Source organism: Myiozetetes cayanensis, unplaced genomic scaffold (genome assembly GCF_022539395.1).
Source record: "Myiozetetes cayanensis isolate MyiCay16 unplaced genomic scaffold, myiCay2020 scf10, whole genome shotgun sequence".
Classification (NCBI taxonomy): Eukaryota; Metazoa; Chordata; class Aves; order Passeriformes; family Tyrannidae; genus Myiozetetes; species Myiozetetes cayanensis.
In genome coordinates this window covers 33,939,931-33,960,763 of record NW_026086605.1, presented here as the reverse complement: position 1 = coordinate 33,960,763, position 20,833 = coordinate 33,939,931, and the positions used below count along the sequence as shown (strand labels likewise).

Genomic DNA, 20,833 nt, shown 5'->3' with positions numbered 1-20,833 from the left:
ACCTGTCCTCCAAAAGCTACCAGGAGCACTCAGTTTTCTAAAGGCTTTACTTACTTGTACTTTAAGAGCAGCCACTGAACAAACCACAGTCCTACAAGGATCATGCCGTTGATTTCACAAATAGAAAAAGCCCATTGCACCCGATCAAAGCGATCAAAAAATGCATCTGGAAGGGGAGGCTGCACCTCCTTGGGAGGCACTCGTTCGTGAACGACTGAGATAGTCACTGTGGTGAAGACGAAACAAGAAAGTGCATAAATAAAAGCCAGGAAAGTCTTGCCCCACTCCATGGGGTACTGTGAGCGCTCCGGCTCTGGCATGGGGATCTTGATCATCTCCTTCTTGAACCCGTTTGGCACCCCGTTGAGCTTGGCCTTGCCGCCGAAGCCGTTCTCGCCGCCGCTGCCGCCGCGGACGTGCCCGTTGACGTGGCCGTTCTTGTGAGCCTCCATGTGGTGAGCCATTTTCAGAGTCTCAATCATGTGCAAAAGCCGCTGGCCGCTGTCGGAAGACACCCGGGAGAGAGGCGTCCTCTTGAAGTCCTCCTCCGTCAGGTTGATGAGGTCGCGCCCGGTGAAGCTCCTCAGGGGCTCGCAGTACTCGGGCACCGCATTCTCCGTCAGCCAGCTGGTCACCTCCTCGGGCGACCACAGCACCACCTCTTTCATCTCGCCGGGCAGCCGGGGCGCCGTCTGGCATGGATCTCAAACAGGGCAGCACTCCCTGCCGCTCCGGCGCGCTGGGAAGCTCCTCCTCGGCTTCATGGTGTCCCGGGAAGCGGTGTGGCCTGAGGCGGGTGCCCGTCTCTGATCCGCTGACAGGAGCATCCGGGCGCCGTGGCACAGCATAGGAGTCCCTTCACTTCATATTCGTGTTGGCATTCTTCTTCCTGGGGAGGAGAGACACCCAAACCCACTCGTTAGGACAGCAGTTCAGCGACAAAGACAAAATTCCCGCAGAAGAACACCCAACATTCCGCATGGAAAAGACCAACTCATTGGAGCTCCAGCCCTGGACACACAGCACTGTCCTTCCCAGGCTTGCTGCTGATTCCGTAAGAGATTTAACACCACTCTGCAGCTGTGGGAAGAATCCTGCCTGCCCTGTAGTTCTTGTATTTTCCACTGGTATGGTCCATGAGACCAGCACCCAAACTCCTCTCACAATCCTCATACTCGTGGATTTAAGGACCTACAGAAGGAATGTTCAGTATTATTCGTGCCAGAAGCCTTTTCTCCCCCTCACAGACTGGTACCGTAGTGCAATGTTTTGCACTAGTGATTGAATATGAAGGCTGGTTTTTGTTCTGCAAGGCAAAACCCACAGAATCCCAGAACGGTTTGGGCTGGAAAGGACCTTACAGACCATCTCATTCCCACCCCCTGCCATGGGCAGGGACACCTTCCACCAGACCAGGTTTGCCCCAAGCCTCGTCCAACCTGGCCTTGAATGCTTCCAGGTGCCATATCTGATGTACCAGGTCACCAACATCCAAAAAGGATGCAAGGATCTACTCTCTTGGCCAAAACACCAGCAGGAAAATCCCATGTCCAAACAGATTAGCCTAAAAATAAAGCATTTAGGTTTGCAGGTGTTTAGCAGCTCTTTGAGGTAAATTTTACTGTTTCCATGGTATACTGCTACAATGAATTGTTTTCTATCAGCTAAAAAAAGGAACCAAATGCTACTTCCCGAATTTTTGAGGCACAAGCAGCAAAAGAGGCTGTGGTCCCGTGGCAGCAAAACCCCAGGTCTGAGGTATTTATTCAACCAACCAACAAAAACTGGTCCTCCCCAGAGCAAAGAGAAGAAACCAGTGAACCCCCTGTCTCCAACCTGCCATCCCATAGACTACATGTGAGAAAGAAAGCAACAGCATGGGGAAAAAAAAAAGTATTTTGAAAAGTCACATCAAGCCTTTATCAGCTTCAGGAATATTTTTAGCCTCTTGCAGGCTACCAAGTGCTCGTGTTTGATTGCAGGGAGCAAAGCTGCGACTGAGAAAAACCAAAATAATTTACCCTACTGGCAAGATTGGAGGTAAAGTGGTTCAGAAGAGATACAGAGCTTTACTCCTGCACAAACATAGTCACAACTGCACACCAATGTATTTTCTGACCTGTTCCCTTCTAAACTCAGCAGGAAACGCAGGGTGCAGTTTTCAATCTGCTTTTCCCTGGAATGAACCATGATGGTTGAGAAAAGAAAGAGCTTTGGAGGAAGGACTGGCAGTACTTTGAACAGGGCACCTCTCCCTGGCCTGGACATGTTTAAATCCACGAAGCAAACAAGAGAGATGAAGATGACTCTTCCACCTTGTGAATATCTGTGTTGTTTTAAAACAGAAGATACAGCTCTATTTATTTCCCTCAGTACCAAGGAAGGCTTTCAGCCACAGATTGCTTCATTATTCAGGTTGTGTTTAGCAAATCAGTGTTTAGTTACAGAGCTCTGAACATGGAAACAGGGCTGAATTATGCATGGTAACCCACATTAGAAGCTCCTACAAGGCTGGCACTGAAGGAGAGCAGCTCAGCTCTCCACCTGCCCATCTCTGTGTGCTCACTGTACTCGTGGTGTCCCAGGGCACAAAAATTCCCAATTAATCCTAACAGACTTCTCCATGGGCTTCTTGTTTCCAAGGATGATGCCTTACAATGCTGCTAAAGCCCGAGTTATTTATTTTTTTAATGCTGTTACAACACCTGGGCTCTTGGTCTGCAGCAGGGCCTCAGCTTCCTGTGCTGTTCCACGGGGACATCGCTGCCTCTCCAAGTTCTGTGGTACAAATCCAGCCTGGCTTTGGGGCTGTCACAGCACCCCGTGTACACCACGAGGGGGAGCAATATTAAACTTTTTCAGATTCCAATCGCTGGAGTGACCGAATCCCAGTTTCCAGGCAAACCCTGAACCATTATCCTCCCCACACACCGGCTTTCTGTCCGCTCCCTGACAACATTCTTAAGGACTCACAGTCCCAAAAGATACAGGATCAAGGGCTGCATTCATCACTGTTTAGGAGCCTGTAGCCAACCTTCAAACTACATCTCAACAGCCAGGAAAGGTTTAGACTGGATAACAGGAAAAAATTCTTCACTGAAAGGCTTGTCCAGCCCTGGTGGCGTTAAAAGATGTGTGGATGTGGCACTTGGGGACTGTGCTTTAAACTCACCCCCAGCGATGTTATTTAAGGTACCACGCAGGAGAATAAAGACTGCTTGACTGCAATTTCTGTGACTTTGTGGATTATGAAACACAAATCTATCTCCTAAGAGTCTTAGCTGGTTTTAAAAACAAGAAATCCCACGTTGCACACGCAGAGGCACCGACATCCAGCCCACCTCGGCCTGGATGGATGGAAGAGGATGGTGTGGGGTTCACCAGGGAGCTGCTGAGCAGAAAAGTTCAGTCCTCACGGCTGACATTTCTGGGAGCAAGTGCAGGTACAATCCCAGCCCGCTGCTCTCACACCACCAGCGTGTAAATCACTATCAAGCACCTCCTGGAAAAGCAGAGTAACTGATACTCATGGGAGGAAGGCTCAGAGGAAACACAATACTCTGCTAAGGACACAGGCCATGGAGCTGGTTTCATTGAGAGTTAAAATGAGGAAAACCAACTGGAATTTCTAACATCACCTACCCTTCAAGCCCCTGTTTCACAGCCTGTCTAAGGGAAGAGAAATAGGCAAAAAAGCTTCTTTACTAACACCTTCCAGCTTGTCACATTAGAAATGCCTCATTCCCTGTGGTGTATCTGTGAAAGCTTCATCAGGTAAGCTTTGCAGAAACTGTACAGGAGAGTAACAACCCTCACTGACCCCCTTGTTCCCACAAAAGGTCTCATCCTCTCCACAAAAGGTGGGGACCAGCGTCAGCTGCTGCCAGGCCACGTCCATGGGCTCAGCTCCATCCCACAAGGATGGGCAAACAGAAGGCTCCCCAGTCTCACATGAGCTCTTTAGGCTGGGCCAGGCCACTGAAACACTCCCTCCATCTGCAGCAGAGATGGCTCATTAAGGAATTATAAATAACAACGGGATTACCACCATAATGCCAACAGCACTCTGACAGTGATGCCGCGTAAAACCGGTATCTCAAAACACTCGGTACAAGACCCAGCAGGATGAAACAACCTCGGCAAGGCCTCCAGGCCCCACCTCCTCGTGTTTACATGACCTTTTCCCCCTGTTCCCAGCAAACACCGAAGTGATAACTGAAAACATGGGGAGTAATTGCCACCACCAACCACTTCAATCCACATGTGTGTGGTTCCAACGCTGTGACCACAGACACCCCGGCAGGTGGAACAAGTATTTCAGAGGGCACCACTACAGCCTTGGCTATCAAGACCTGTTCTCTCCTGCACTGCTTTGCAGAGATGCTGTTGGGCACAAGTACTGAGTGTGGGAGTGACCAACTCATTGGTTAAAGGACAAGATAATCAGCCACAAAATCATCAGCTGGTTACACCTCCACACTTCCAATCATGGAATGGGTTTGGGGTGGAAGGGACCTTAGAGATCATCTTATTCCAACTCCCTGCCATGGGCAGGGACACCTTCCACCAGCTCAGGTTGCTCCAAGCCCTATCCAACCCGGCCTTGGACACTTCCAGGGATCCAGGGGCAGCCACAGCTTCTCTGGGCAACCTGTGCCAGGGCCTGCCCACCCTCACAGATAGAAATTCAATCCCACTATCCCACCTATCCCTGCCCTCTGGCAGTGGGAAGCCACTCCCTGTGTCCTGTCCCTCAATCCCTTGTCCTAAGTTCCTTTCCAGCTCTCCTGGAGCCCCTTTAGGCCCTTAAAGGGGCTCTCAGGTCTCTCTGGATCCTTCTCTTCCCCAGGTGAGCACTCCCAGCTCCCCCAGCCTGGCTCCAGAGCAGAGAGGCTCCAGCCCTCAGAGCATCTCCGTGGCCTCCTCTGGATCAGCTCCAAGATGTCTTTGTCTTTCCTGTGCTAAGGACAAAACCCAGGTCTGGGGTCTTCTTGCAAGCAGAAAGCATTAAGTCTTGCAATTAACTACTGACAAGAGAAAACCACATTCAGCAGCCAGGAAAAAAAAAAAAGACCTCCAAACCAGTTTGTCCATCTCCAAACTCCTCCTAAAACACTTTGAAACTCACCTGAAGACAACCAAAGTCCTCCCAAATCGAATCACGCCTTCCTTTTACTCTCTAAGCTTTGCTGCCAAGGCAACAGTCACTATAGAAATCAGTAAAATACTCAGCCATTTCAGCAAGTCCTCTCCAGCAGCCAGGGAGATTTTCCAATCCTTTCAGAGGCAGTGGGTGTGTTCCACTTGCAACCCCGAGTGCCCTTCCCAAACACCCCAGGAAAGTCGAGTGAACAAGGAAAGTTCACACGAGCGAGGTCCAGGGACAAGCACAGATGGGGGACACAACAGTGACCTTTTCTGCGCCTTGGAAAACCAACTCTGCGATTTGCACCGATTGTATGTGCACACAAGTAACAACCAGGAGAAATCCAACTGCTGTAAGGATTGGAAGACTTAATGCTTTATAAACCAACCCACAAGGGAACTCCCTGACCCCACACTGGTGAGCAGGAGTCACACAGGAGCTCTTGTCCTGCCTTTTTACAGCACAAGAACTGTTAACAGCAGGATCTGAGTCACTGCTACACTCACCTCCCTCCACAGGCATTTTATCATCACCAACAATAACAATGACACCTCAATAACTGGACATCCTGTCCTGGACAAGCACCTCTGCACGCCAGTGTGCAAGGAGAGGGCGATGCCTGCCACAAATCATGTGCTGGACAGCACTAACAAGCTCTCAAGAAATGTTTCCCTCTCTCCAGGGCAGCTTTGCCACCAAACCAGGATCAACCCCTTGCAGAGGTTGCACCACGACCAAGCAAGGGACCGATTTTGTACTGTAAACACAAACATATGCAAATATAAAATAGCTGTGAGTATAAAATCAAAGCACAGGTGGGCTCAGGAGCCACACAGAGCTTCAGGACAGGTTTCCAAGGTTGGCCCCAGATGGAAAACATTGTCCTGCAGACACCAAGTCACAGCAAGGGGAGTTGCTACTACAAAAAGAGGCTGGGATCAATATGCAAAGCAACAGCTTCAGAGAGAAAAAAAAAACCCTGCCTGTGTACTACATAAATCCCTGAGTAGCCCATTTTTTTCTAAATTACTTTATACCAAGAAGGAAAAAAAAAAACCCTCAGCGTGTATTTCCTATCCTAATTTAACAAAACAAGAAAAATCAGAATGAAAATCCACTCACAGGGCGAGATCTCAGTTGAACAGCTCACAACCCGAGCCCAGAGTTCAGCAGCGAGGATTTAAAAACTCAAGTACTTGTAGCACATCTGCATAACCAAACAGCTCATCCCCAGATGGGAACCACCACCAAAATGTCTACAGGGATGTGCTCGGTGATCCAGACCCTTTTTCCCTCCAAACCTGATGAAGCCTCATCCCTTTTTGCTTCTTCAGGAAGTTGAGGGAGGTGGTTCTGCCCTTTTACTCTGCCTCTCATGAGACCCCACTGGAGCTTGGGGCAACCTGGTCTAGTGGAAGGTGTCCCTGCCTATGGAAGGGGCTGGAATGGAACGCTCTCAAAGCTTCTTCTGACCCAAACCATTCTGTGATTCTCTGATTCGAAGCCCTGCACAGCTCTGCTCAACCTTCTTCCTCTCCCTTTCTGCTTGTGGTTGGAAGTAGTGATGGAAACCAGCAAACACTCACAGGAGGCTTCACCCCACCAGCGCTCTCCAGCCAGGAGCAGTTGCTAAGCAGGGCTTTTGTTTTCACAGTACGGAAATCCTGCTTCCAGGGATGTGGGGATGGGGAGGGCAGGGCCTGCCTTCAGTTTAAGTTCCAAACAATTTATTTCACACTGGGAAGTCTCCTCAAACGTGGGAGGGAGTGACAGGCACCAGGCACAGCCACGGCCTTTCTGGCCTCAGCAGGGGTAACCCAAGCACTCATCTCGTTCTGTACTCCATCCCCCAATCCTAATGGCTCAATCCTGAAGTAATTTATCACCTGCAGCACAAGGGGGACCGATATCAGCTGATTTTTCAACAGCTGCCAACAGGAAACCCACCTTCCAAATCACCCTCCAAATGCAAAGGGGTGCATGAAAATATTCACAGACCATCACGAATCCTTAAACGTGAATTAAAACAGGATTTTAGGAAAAGTCTTCTCTGTGAGGGTGAGGAGGCCGTGGCACAGGTTGCCCAGAGAAGCTGTGGCTGCCTCTGGATCCCTGGAAGTGTCTAAAGTCAGGCTGGACAGGACTTGGAGCAACCTGGGCTAGTGGAAGGTGTCCCTGCCCATGGCAGGGGGTGGAACAAGATGATCTCCAAGGTCCTTTCCAACCCAAACCAGTCTGATTTCATGAGTAATCTGCTTAGGCACCAGGATTTTTAACTCTCCAGCAGCTTTCTACAGCAGGATCAACACCCCTTCTCCAGCCCCCTGGTCACAGACAAAAACCCCCCAGGGCACCACAACTCGTGCCGCACTCAAACCTTGCACGTCTTGGTTCTGGACTGGAACAACCCTGAGCGTTCCTGGGCCCTGTGCTCAGGCAGCAGCAAGCTCTGGCCGCCGTCTCCAACACAGCTGAACACACATCCCTGTGATGCCTCAGGATCTGGGTCAGCCAGAGACAGGGAAGAGCTGGAAACAGAGCCCCGTGTCCTCACGCAACCTCCGAGCTGACGCCGTCACTGAACGGCACGGAGCGATGCTTTGCCTTCCTCTTGAGACCATCCAAACCTCCTCACATTTATACACAGACAGAACAAGATCTCCAAAGGAAAATAAATTAAGCTAAAAAAAAAAAAAGGGGGGGGGGCCCAGAAAAAGCAGGGGGGGTTTTCCCCCCTACAGGATGGAAATAGGAAAATAAGGAGAGATTCTATGTTTGCCACACGTTCCACATTTTAACTCAGTGCAGATGTTTGGGGGGGGGGTTGTGAGGTTGGGTTTTTTTTACCTACAGTGACTACCTGGAAGTAATTTATTGTTAGAAAGTCAGAATTGTGGTGAACCTCTGGGAATGTAAGGTGCAGCACAAATTTAAAATAAAAAGAAAGTAGTGGAAACAGGAAGGGAAGTTATGCTCAAGGAAACTGAGGAGAGTCTCGTGACCGACGGTAACATGGCTCTAAAATGCAGACTCCAGCATAATTTTCCAAACCAGTCATGCATATTAGGAAAAGGAAAGCTGGTAGAAACCACAGGGAAAACAGAGCCTCACTGAAGGCTTAAATCAAGTATTTGTCATATTTTTTTAATATTTAGGTTTGTTACTGGATATGTATTAGACAGTAGCCAGACCACAACAGTTGCTTCGTCCGAACTGTCTTTCCCAGAGTTACAAGTAAAGCAGAAGAAAACCAAGTTTACACGGTATGAATCCCAGCCTAGAATAATATTTCCATATTTCATTAGCAATATAAATATTTTATTACTAATATCCTACTTTTGAAGTCCAGATCCAAAAGACTCCCAGCCTCAAGAGTTGTAATATAAATATCTATAGATCCTCATGTGTGATGCTGTTCTCTGCATCTCAGCTGTTACTTCTCACAAACCCACCCAAAAGACCATCAACATTATTCATTTTCAATGCTCTTCCTCTTGGAAAATGAAATAATCCCTGGGTTTGTCTTAATTAATTTAGTTTCATATAACACAATGTTATACAACATCACAAACAGTCAAGATGATTTCTGGTGCAAATAGTCCAAATTTCTGGGCACTGAACAGTCCTCCTCTCTCCAGCAATAACCTGCTCAGAGCTGTACTGTAAATCAAGTATGTCTCTGGAACAGATCTGCATGAGGGAGGGGAAGACCCTTATTGCAGAGTCGGTCTGGAAAAATTAGAAACCCCAGAAAAGAACAGAAAAAGGAGCAAAAAAAAAAAAAAAACCCAAACAACTTGGATTGCCAGCAAGTTACGGGCGTACAACCCACACGATGGGGATTCGTCTGACTGGAGCCAGATCTCCTGACAATTCACATGGGCTGCCCTGGCATCCTCCCTTCCGTGGTTAATGCTCCAAGCAGGAAAAGCCCTCTCAGTTTGCCAAACTCCAGCCACGTTCCTTGCTCTCCCATCCCACGGATGCCAAATCCCTGTGTTTGCACTGGAGATCTGCCACCCTTGGCCTCGGGCTCCATGGCAAGAACACGCTCCAGCAAAATCCACCGCGGCTGGAGACACCAACCCTCCTTCCTCCCCAGCCCAGCCATCCAGGAGCTCCTTCCTCGACAGCAAGAAGGCCAGAACGAGAATGCCAAACAACTCTGTGCCCTACTCTGAGGGGTCCTAATTTTTCTGCCTTTTAGAGGTAATTTTGTGGTCATACCCTGGTGTTTCGCCACTGCCGATGCTGCCACAAGCTCCAAACGTCAGAATTTGGACTCCAGAAACCCAAGATGTTCCTTCCCCCTGTGCTGACAAGTAGCTTTATCTCTGTATCAGACCCCAGATTACAAGGCCACCGACTATTCCTACTCAGCTGCTCCCCATCTGCGTCAGATGTGACGTCCCTGCCACCGATGAGCCCGTGACACCAGCAAATCCTGCTTCAATCTCGCTGCTGACAACAACTGGGCACTGCACCACCAAGGAACAGATATACACGAGCATTCTCCCCGAAACATCAGGCGTTCCTAACATCTTTAATTGACAGATACTCTCAAGATCACAAAACAACACTGAAGACGTGCTCGGTTCCACGCTGACCGCGTGTATTACCTGGTATGGGCCAAACAAGCCACAAGCAGAATCACCTGAAGCCATTTACAGCGTGTTCAAAGTCTGCAAAATAGGTTTTTTGACATTCCTCTCAGCTCAAAGTTATGATCAATTACGTTCACAAACAAGGAGAAATAAGGAAAGATAAGAAACTCTGATCTTGCTGTCCTAACTGTTCTGGAAATTATGAATATTTCAACAGCCACTTCAAAGCCTCAGAAATAAGTTCCTCCTGCAGACACATCCAATTACCTCTGAATTTTTTTTTCTAGTGACACACTTGAGGCATAGGAGATGTGCCTGTGTCACGTTGTCCCAACATCTTTATGGAGATGTCCATCAGCCACCTGGTTATGATCCCAGGAGGAAATCTCCGGCACACTGGCTCTCAGCCATCCTTTCCTCTGCAGGCAGGGCCTCCATTATTTGGCACACTGAACATGAAAGACTGCTGGCTGTGGCACAGATTCACATGCTGAACTGGTAGGATCTCAACACATCAATCAAATCAGTTCAGAAAGTAACCTGTAATTCCAGCCAAACAAGAGAATCCCAGCTGCAGGTACCGGGTAAGTCCGACCAGCCTGTGCTCGGGCCGTGGAATTAAAGCTACAGTTAAAAACAGAACCACAAAATCACACAAATGGTTTGGGTTGGAAGGGATCTTAAAGTTCATCTTATTCCAACCTCCTGACACGGGCAGGGACACCTTTCACCAGCCCAGGTTGCTCCAAGACCCGTCCAACCTGGCCTTGGACACTTCCAGGGATTCAGGGGCAGCCACAGCTTCTCTGGGCAATCTGTGCCAGGGCCTCACCTCCCTCACTGGGAACGATTTCTTCCCAATATCCCATCTAACCCTGCCCTCTGTCAACTTTAAACAAGAACAGTATCTCCCCTTACAAAACCCCCCACCTGGGGAACACTGTCACCCACTCCTTAGCCCTGAAAACTGTCGCAAAGCAACTCAAAACACAGTGCAAAGCTCAGGCAGCAATCTGTTAAACCCTTCACAACCAGAAATAACTGAAAACACTCAAATCAGATGCCTCCTGAGATGATTGGTCATACAATACCTCTTCTCCTGCCGCAGAAGGGATGGAGGGATGTCAAGCTGACACAGCAGGAGGGCACAGCCTCCAGCAAACTTCGCTTACCAGTCTAAACATTTTCTTTTAACTAAAAGAAGGTAAACTGAGTGTTACACCCCACAAAGTGGCTGATGCACTCCTCAGGATCTGGGCTTCCTTTCACTACGCTGCACATTGGGCAGGAGGAATTTACAGCTTGTAGCACCTCATGTCATTCCCTTGATCCACCCCACGGAAGTGTCCACGGCCACGGTTCCTTTATCGAGCAGGTAACAAGCGCAGCTCCCTGCAGGGGACCAGCCACACGCTGCTCACTGCAAACACAGCCAACTGCTTACAGGATTTCAGATGGCCTAGAGATTGGAAAGCCACGTCCACCCTTGGAGAAACAATTTTTAAAAAGTCAGCATTCCAGCGTGGGAAGTCGACAGGTGAATTAACCATTTAATCGACTAGGGGGTGCCCGTGGCTTTGGGACGATGGCTGAGCTCCTGCCTGCAAAAACAAGGCTGGGGCTTCATGGCTGCTGTTACACGAACAGTTAACTGCAATAAGGAGGTGCCTGTTACAGCAGAGAGAACTGCAGGAACCCAGTGGCACAGTTCTCCTTCCAGCACAGAAAGAGGAACCCAAACAAATAAACCTCCCTCCCTTCTGTGGCACGAGCGTCGCGTGACCAACCAGCTCGAGAGGCATCCGGCCCAAGTTTATTTTTCATTATTTCTGGTTGTTAAGTGTGAACCAGAAGAGAGGGACAGAGAGGAGGAAAGATTTAAATCTGCAGTCACGTAGCTTTGTGCAAGCAGACGGGTGAAGCTCAGATTAGCAGGGTATTAAGGGGAGCAAGGCAGGGACACTGATGAGGTGCCGCTCGAAAACAGCCCAACGCTGACCCACCTCCTCTCCCAGATGGATCAGTGCTGGCCAGAAGGAAGTCGTGGCTTCTCTGACTGGTGGGGAAGGATGGGAGATGGTAAGAGAAGTGGAAAAAGCTGCTGAGGCTGAAGCTAAAAGGGGAAAGGCAAAGTAGACAAGGAAGCAGGAGCCACGCAGGAGAGAGTGATGCTCCCTTCCATCACCCTTCAGCAGCAAGATGCAGGAGGCTCGCTGGGAATAAGCCCTTCCTGTAGGTAAAGACCCAGGAGACACATTCCCTGGGGATGGCCAGTAGGATGAATTAGCCCTGCTGGGAATAACAATTCTGCTGATGTTTCTGCTGTGCACGAGTAGGAGGGTTTGGATCTTACAGCACTGCAGAAAGTCATCCAGGCATTCAGATTGGATATTGGGAAGAAATCCTTCCCTTCTCAGGTTGCCCAGAGAAGCTGTGGCTGCCCCTGGATCCCTGGAAGTGTCCAAGGCTGGATGGGGCTTGGAGCAACCTGGGCTGGTGGGAGGTGTCCCTGCCCATGGCAGGGGGTGGCACTGGATGAGCTTTAAGGTCCCTTCCAGCCCAAACCATTCTGGGATTCTGAGCTGGTAAAACCCCACCCAGCCACTCATGGCAGGCTCCACGACCACACAGCACTCCCTCAAGGCCAGGGAAATGTATGTAGGCCTCCTGAGTACATCAGTAACCAAAATATTTTAGGAGTAACAAACAAATAAGGGCCAACCTGCCACAGCTGCTGCTTTCCCTACTCATCCTGTGGTCAGACTTGCTCTGCAGGAGCAAGTGCTCTGACAAGCATTTTACAGGTAAATCCTAAGAACATCTCCAAGATCTTCTAAATCCCAGAAAATACTACATTTTAATAAGAGGCCCTAAAAAATTAAATCTTCCACGTAGAAAGATCATGAAAATTCGTTATGAGCCCTCCAGAAATGCCAGTGCTGCTCCTGCAAGGAACAGAGCTGTTTGAAATGACTACTGATGGGAAAAATAAAAGCACTGTTCTGGAAACAAGAAGACCAAATACTATAAAGTTCACACCAGAAGATACTAAACAGTCACAGAAGTCTGAGTATGGGGTTTGTTGAGGTCTTTTTTTGTTTATGTGGGTTTTAGGGGTAAGGGTGGGCCTACCAGAGATTGCACAGAACACACACACACATGAAATTCTCTTTTAAAAAGAAATAAATTATCTGTCCTCAGGCATTCCAAAACCTTTTTTACTGGGTCTGAAAATAACCTAAATTCACAAATATTTCATGTGGGTGAGGGGATAAAAGTACTGGCAGATATCCTGATGAAATATGCAGCTCACCCTACGTGGCACCACATAATATATAATATATATATAATGGCCAGTCTTCACGAGCAAAGATCCGGGGAAGGTCTTTCCACCTTCCAGCCTGCGCATTGGATTTTTTAGGTGAGACACAGTGTGCAACAGCACTGACAAAAAGACTCTAATTCTTGGTCTTATTTCACATCACCAGTGAAACAATGTAGGGACTGGAATTAATTTCAAAACTTGTGCTGGTCTGGATGGGTCTGAAATGCAGGACACGCCACACATGGCACCATGTAAGCTCAGATTTAATGGGAACACCGTTGATCTCAGCCCAGAAAAGCCACAGTCTCAGACAGCACAAGGATATCACATTCCCATCTGGTTTTAGGATTTCTTGCCCAAAGGTGCAGGACACAGGTTTCCAACAGCAGGGCTGAAGGCTCTCCTTGCTTTCTGGAGGAGCCACAATGAAAGGATCAACATTGAGAAAGCTCCTCAGAAAGGGAGGGACAGCCCCCAGGGAGGGACACAGCGCCAGTCCAAAAAAAAAAAAATCAGGCAACCTGCATCTCCTCAGCTCACTAAAAGCCAGGTTTTGCCAAGTAACCAATTTCCTTACACTCTACATTAAATAAAACATGAGGGGCAGGCAGAGACATAAAATATGAATAAGTAAGCAACAGGCCCTGTTATTGTAGATGCTGCACAAATCATCAAGGACAAGGGACTTGTGTCCCCTAACAGAGGGCACAGAATTTGGGGTCAGTTCACAGGCAAGGAAGTCTGATACGAAGAAGTGTTTCGTTTATAGTTGCCTTTGTGATCTACACTGCCTAAAACCAGCAGACAGCGCTTTGGTTCATGTATTATTTAGTCAGGCCAACTGGGAGAGAGGCAGAATCCAGCCTGGAGACAAACATCAGCTGCTGGTGGTGTGTTCTCCACCCAGCACGGCCCTTGCAATGGGATGGCTGGGCACAGAATCCCAGAATGGTTTGGGGTTGGAAAGGACCTCAAAGCTCATCTCATTCCACCCCCTGCCATGGGCAGGGACACCTTCCACTAGCCCAGGTTGATCCAAGCCCTGTCCAACCTGGTCTTGGACACTTCCAGGAATGGGGCAGCCACAGCTTCTCTGGGCAACCTGTGCCAGGGCCCCACCACCTGTATGGACACTCACTGGAAATTAAGCCAGAATGGCCAAAATGCAGCTCCTGTCAAGACTTCTCTGTGAACCTGCCTGAAGCCATGACAGAGGTTATGAACTGCACTATTAAAACTTGTTGCTGTAGTTTTTTTCCAGCCCTTTCCCAGGCACAAACACAATGTCTTTACAATTTCTAGTGTTAGCAGTTACAATTATTGCTTTGGCAAATTTCCCTTGGGAAGATTAATAGCTACCTAAGGATGACTTGCCCCTAAGCACTGCCATCTCCTTTTTCTACACAGTTTTTATTTCAGGCAGTGGACTGACAAATAACACTCCTGTTTACAACACACAGCATCTTGCTTCTCTTGTATTTGCACCATTTGATGCAAAAGGCACAGCAGCTTTCAGACAACAACCTCGAAGTTCAGTCAGGACAACTGTATCTAGCTGAAAACCACCTTCCACCTTGAAAAACTGGGAACCAACTAATTCCACCCTCCTGCCACTGGCAGGGACACCTTCCACTAGCCCAGGTTGCTCCAAGCCCAGTCCAACCTGGCTTTGAGCACTTCCAGGGATGGGGCAGCCACAGCTTCTCTGGACAACTTCTGTTTACCTATTTTTAAAAGGTACTTATAGACAGGACTTCCTCCCTGTCCCAAAGCTCTGCATAAAACTGGATTTATGGATACAGCCCCATGATTCATCAGCAGAGCACGGTGACAAACTGTATTAGGCTGGAATCTAACAAAATCAGGAAGGAAAAAGAAATCAGGAAGAAAACTCAGGAGTATTCATCTCTAACTGAGCAGGGGTATTTGTTGCCCTCTGGCTCTTTTCCTCCTAATTTTTCTTTCCATCTTCGAAGCATTCACTCTTTCTTCCCTCCTTTCCCCTCCTCCTCTGCGTCTCGTTCCTGTGCCACGTGCCAAACCGAGCGGCACACGCTCCAGATTAATGTTCACCAGGTTTAGGAGAAACTGAGGGGAAGCTGCTCAAACCAGGGCAGTGCCAAAGCACCTCCTGAGGGTTATTTTAGATAGTTATGGTTAGTTATATTAATTATAGTTAGTCATATTTAGTTATTTTAGATAACTCCGTGATGGATGGGCAGCAGCCCCAGCAGCTTCCTCATCCTCCTCCCCCCCACCAAGAGTTTTGAAAAGAAGGAGAATCAGTCTGAAAGGATCCCGAGAACTGCAAATAAATGATGGCCCTGTTCATCAATTAGCTCAGGCTGCAGTGAAATCAAAGTCACAGCGGGCTCTGCAATCACTCAAAATAAACCCCTCCGACAGGATCGCTCCTGCGTTGATGGCTCAATTATGCCTGGGCAGAGCGTTACAGAACATTAAACATTAACAAAAGCCTGAGCCTGGGATACTTTTCTCCCAGATAAATCTAATTCAGTACCCAAGTGCTTTTAGCTTAAATAACCCTGAATTACGGGATCAGCTCTTTTCCCACCTTTCCCTCACAACCTGCAAAGGCCAGGCCGCCGCACACAGGGAGAGGTGTTTGCAAACAGTCCCTCTGCCAGATTGTTGTACTTTTATCATTTAAAATACATACGGTTTGCCAGAGAGCTGTTGATGTAAACTGAGTGGCTCAGAAATCAAACCAGGGGCAAACTGTTCCGCTGGGCCATGAGGGTTCACTGTGACCTCCTTAGGAGGGCTCCTTCGCTCCTCTAAAATCCTGTTCCCGGCACTTCTCCACTCCTCTGTTCCCAGGAAACAGTTGCACCACTTCTGTTTCCTGACACTGCAAGCAGAACCACGAACACAAAGCAATGCAGCAGAAAGCTGCTTTCATTTCTCATTTGGCTTCTGCAATAGGAATTCACCTCTCACAGCTTCAGGTTTGCCAGGACTAGAAATTCCCTCACCACCTGAAGCCTCTCTCCACTCCGTCTCTGCAACTGTACTGACACAAATCCAAGTTCCTCAAGGCTTGCCCAGGTCACATCATAGAATTCTAGACTGGGTCTGGCTGGAAGAGACCACGGTGGGGATCTGCTCCCACCTCCCTGCTCCAGCAGGGCCAGCCCAGAACACACGGCACAGGAGTGTGTCCAGACAGCTCTGGAATATCTCCAGTGAGGAGACTCCACACCCTCTCTGGTCTGTCCTGGGTCCCTGCCCAGCCAAGAAGTTCTTCCTCCTGTGCAGGTGGAGCTCCCTGGGCATCAGTTCCTGCCTGTGGCTCTCGTGCCATTGCTGGGCCCCCGAGCAGAGCCTGGGCCATCCTCTGCCCCCTCCCTGCAGCCCCTGCCAGCCATGGCTGAGGGCCCCTCTCAGGGGGTGCTCTGGAGGCTGAACAGCCTCAGCTCCCTCAGCCTTTGCTGCTCCCAGAGATGCTCCAGCCCTTGGGCATCTCTGGAGGGGAGTCACCTTCCAGGAGCTCCCTGTCCCTGCTGTGCTGAGGAGCCAGAGCTGGGCCAGCCCTGCAGATGTGCCTGCCCAGGGCTGGGCAGAGGGGCAGGATCCCCTCCCTGCCCTGCTCCAATGCCCCCCCGGTGCCCCCCAGAATCCCATTGCCCTCCCTGTCCCCAGGACACGTGGCTGGGCAGGCACAGCTGGTTGCCCAACAGGACCCCCAGGTCCTTCTCCAGCAGGTCCAGCCTGTGCTGCTGCCTGGGGTTGTTCTTATTTGTTGCTTTAAACCCACGTACAACACCCAAACACGTTACAGAACAATGCCAGGATTTAGGTGGGGTGTGACCAGTTCGGAACAGACAAACCAGCGTCCCCAAAGCAAAGCAGGTGGCTGAGATGAAAAGGGAAAATTTCAAAACACCAAAGGAGTTAGAAATAATAAGGAAGAAACCCAAAGAGCTGGGAAGTCTAAGAAACTGAAATCAAAGTTGCACCAAAACTCACTGGCTGGTCGCCTTCCTACTAAATCCCCCTCACCCCTGATGCTTAATAAATCAACAATTCCAAAGCGTCAGCTTTTCCAACACAAATATAAATTGGAGTCAACTGGGTTCAGCTTCTTGGTTTCAAAAAGGTAATAAACTGTAACAGTCCATGTCCATCCTTCCTGGTGAAAAATCTGCTTGACTGCTAAAGTGATCTCAAATTCACAAGAAAACAGTATTTATCACTGGGACCAATGAAACAGTGTTTATATATATATATATATATATCACTGGGACCACTGAATTTTTACTCCTGGTTATGAAAAGCAGCCCAGTAATCCATGAGAAATCATGCTGAAGCATTTTGAAACTTAGAACTCAGTAAAACCACCTGCTTGTCTTCAGGATTCTTGTCCCGAGGCTGAAAGAGCAACTTCAGCTCTTAAATTCACTTTTAAAAGACAGACTCATTCCAGGTAAAGGTAAAATCGGACCTGACAGTAAATTCCACTGAGCTCTGGATAGGCTTTTATCCATAGCTCATACCCACAGCCCCTTGAAAAGAGTAAGGGCTGTTTGTCTTCAGGTTATCTGCCCAGGAAAAGTGCTGTTACAGGTTTCCTGAACTAAACATTACATAGCTAAATGTTCTTTAGTTATGTTGATGACACATCCAGGATATCTGAAATCCCCCTGGATATTTCTTTCCGAACACTGAACAGGATGGATTTCTGGTTAATGATGGGAGTGCTACAACAACAGGAGCAGCAGGACAACTCCCACTGCTCTCAAGGCTGACAAAGAGTTAAAAACAAAGGGAAAGCAAATAAAAATGAACTGAAACCCCTAAAACCAAAGGGAAAAAAAAAAAAAAGGCAGCAGGAAAGAAACATTTCAGCAAAGAATGGTTTTCCTAACTGGATTTTGTCCTTGTTTTAGGGAAGGCAACAGAAAATACAGCAGAAGTTACAAGGACCAGCGATAACCACAAGGAATAGTGATAAACTCTGAAGAGCTGCTGACAAGACACTGTACAGTGCCCGCTTCCTAAACCCAACACTTAAAAAGCTCCCAGCTTCCACAGCACAAGATATCTACCCCCTTGGCTTGTCTGTTGGCTCTTTCTCCTGACACTTCACACGCTTATTGCAAAATAAAGTCTCTTTCCAGAGCGCAGCGTTACCGAGCAGGACGTTCGCAGTCAGTAAATGGAATTACTCCCCCAGTAATTTCTGTGGGGGTTTTTTTCCCCCCCAAGTAGAACTCTCCCCATAAAATATGAACATGAACAATCCAAGCAGCAAAGTAAATCTCCTTAAGGCTCTTCTTGGGGAGACTGAGAATTAGCTCAGCTGAGCAGGGCTGTGATTTCAGACCCGACCTTTCCGACAGGAGGCTTTCACGCCGCTCACCTGAACTCAGCTCCAGCGCACCTGGACTCTCTCACCTGCACCAGCAGAGCTTCCCAGAGGCTTCCCCTCCTTCCTGCCTCGTATCCCCCACGCTCCTCTGCTGTGCCCGGGCGGAAAAGCTGCTCTTTTCCTGGTTTTCCGCCGGCTGCGCAGGCACGGAGGCAGGAGCCAGTCCTTCCCCTTTCGATGGCAGCAGTGAGTTGTCAGAGCAGCTCGGCCGCGTGTTGAAACCCTACCTCGAATTTCCTAATCTGCCTTTCTATTTTTAACCAGAGCCACTCCCCCCCACCCCCCACCTTCTCTGCCATGCAGACAGCTGGAGACAGAGAGCTCCATCGGGCCAGTTTTCCCGGCAAAAAGTCATCCCCAGGCCAGAGGCAAGTGCACCAGGGGGAGCAGAGACACTCCCAAGGCAGCGGAGAGGGAACGGGGCTGTTTGTCCCTTCTCCCTGTCCTCTGTGGCCACAACAGCTCTTACTGAACACACAGTGTGGTTAACCTGGTTGCCTAAAGGCCCATCGCTCTCCTGGCTCAACTAAACTGGCTGAGATCCCAATCAGCACGTCTTGTCCCTAAAATCTGAAAGGAGAGAGGCTTAAACAAAGAGCCAGAGAGTGGACTTGGCTGCCCAGGCCAGAGAGGGAGGGACCACTCCGCCTTCTGCAGGCCAGCGTTTACCATCTGAAACAGCACTTGAGAGCACTGGCTGGGGTGTCCCCAGTGCAGAGATCTGCTTCCACAAACTCAACACCTCTGGGGGAAAGGTCTGGATTCACCTCCTCCTGCAGGTCTGGGTATCTCCTCCCCCAAGCGCTTGGTATTAGGTGTAACCCAGACACACGGCAAACCCTCACGTGGTGGAACAGCTTTAAAAAGCTCAGCTTTAAAAAGCTAATGTGCAGCCAGGCTGTAAAGTTAACCAAGCAAAAAGGGCACTTTCCTGAGCAGCAAGAGCAATTTGGAGCTTTCCCAGGTGGCTGGAAAGCTGGGCACACAGAGCACAGGCTGTGCAGAACCGCACCAAGCAGCTTTGGGGGCTGAGGTTTTCTTTACAGGGAGGTCCAGCCTTCTGAGCTCTGCTCTCAAAGGTCTTATTAGGACCATCTGAGATGCCCAGCAGGACAAGAAAGAAAGTCTTGTAGGACACCAGGCAGACCTGTGGATAAGACAGCCAGGTTGAGAGCTTGACACCTACACAGACACAGCTTGGGGAGGGCAAGGCACAACTGCAACGCTGATTCAGGGAGCTCGGAGTTCAGCTGGAAGTTTTGAGTCATGCTCTTGGACGTGGCTACCTAGAATAGCTTAAGCCCTTCTTGAGCCCTTTTTTTTTTTCTTTTTTTTAATTCAGGCAATGGTTGCAAATATCACAAATGAAGCTACTTTTGCTTTTCTTCATGTGCTACATATTTTCTATAGCTCAAGTTACTTGCATGAAGTCGACTCACTGCAAACACGATCGATCAAAGCGTGAAGCGAACACAGACAGGACTCTGCAGACTCCAAGTACTCAAACACCACAGGGAAATCCATTTCTTACGTGCCTAAGAAACAAAAGCCAGCCCAAACAGAAGGCTGGTGTGGAACTGAGCACAGCAAGACCCACAGCCAATCTTCCCAGCTCAGATTTGAATCACAGGATCCGGGGAAACAAACCCGGGGAGTAAACCAGCCCATCAGCCATAAACCAGTTAAAATCAAGTTTCATTAATGAGTTACAGTATTTACAGGTAAGTGAATGCTATGTTTCCCCTTTGCCTTAGCTGGAGCTGCTCTCTCAGGAAAAAGAGCACAGGGAGCAAGTCCTCTCCCATCATTAATCCACTGGACAACGTGACTTTATTAACCAGCACAGAAACCAGAGCAGCAGCAAACACCCACACACGAAACCGAGACCTGCAAGCAATTTCACTTCTTACCTCCTGGAAAACAGGAGTTTCAGGGGCAAGAAACCTCTTTAGCAGCTTTTCCAAGCACCTGGTCCGTGGGTTAATGATTTACCTGACAGCGCTGTAAGCAGATTAGTTTTGATAAGAGCGGTTTTGTTATGGTTTGCTTTCCTGCCTTTGTCTGCGTAACCAAATCAACTCACAAACGAAGGAGGCAGAGCAGGAAGAAATTCATACTCCTCTAAGCTTGCTTACCCCATCCTGCTTTACAAAAACATTTTTTTTATGGACACACATGCCCATATGCACACACAGAGACTGAAAACCAACGCCTGGAGTAGCTCTGGTGCGTGTGCATATACACAAATATACGTATCCAAAACACACAAAGATGTGTTACTGCAGCAGTTTGTTTAGTTCCTTCCCCAGAAGAAAAAAAAAAAAAGATAAATGACTCATCACTATAAGTCTATTAGAAAGTTTCCA

The 20,833-nt window shown here is 48.7% G+C and overlaps 1 protein-coding gene across 12 annotated transcripts in view; it reads right to left on the bottom strand.

Moving 5' to 3' along the window:
* The window catches only part of SGMS1 (sphingomyelin synthase 1), an 80,033-nt gene that overhangs the window by 10,896 nt on the left and 48,304 nt on the right, over positions 1 to 20,833 (bottom strand). For 10 of the 12 annotated variants that reach the window (XM_050305659.1, XM_050305665.1, XM_050305664.1 and 7 more), the window contains one exon: positions 55 to 889. In XM_050305659.1, coding sequence (XP_050161616.1) covers positions 55 to 668 — 614 coding nt within the window. In that variant the 5' untranslated portion in view covers positions 669 to 889. Of the gene's footprint in view, positions 1 to 54; positions 890 to 18,458; positions 18,653 to 20,833 lie in introns of those variants that run through there. The other 2 variants (XM_050305666.1, XM_050305667.1) reach the window with 2 other exon arrangements.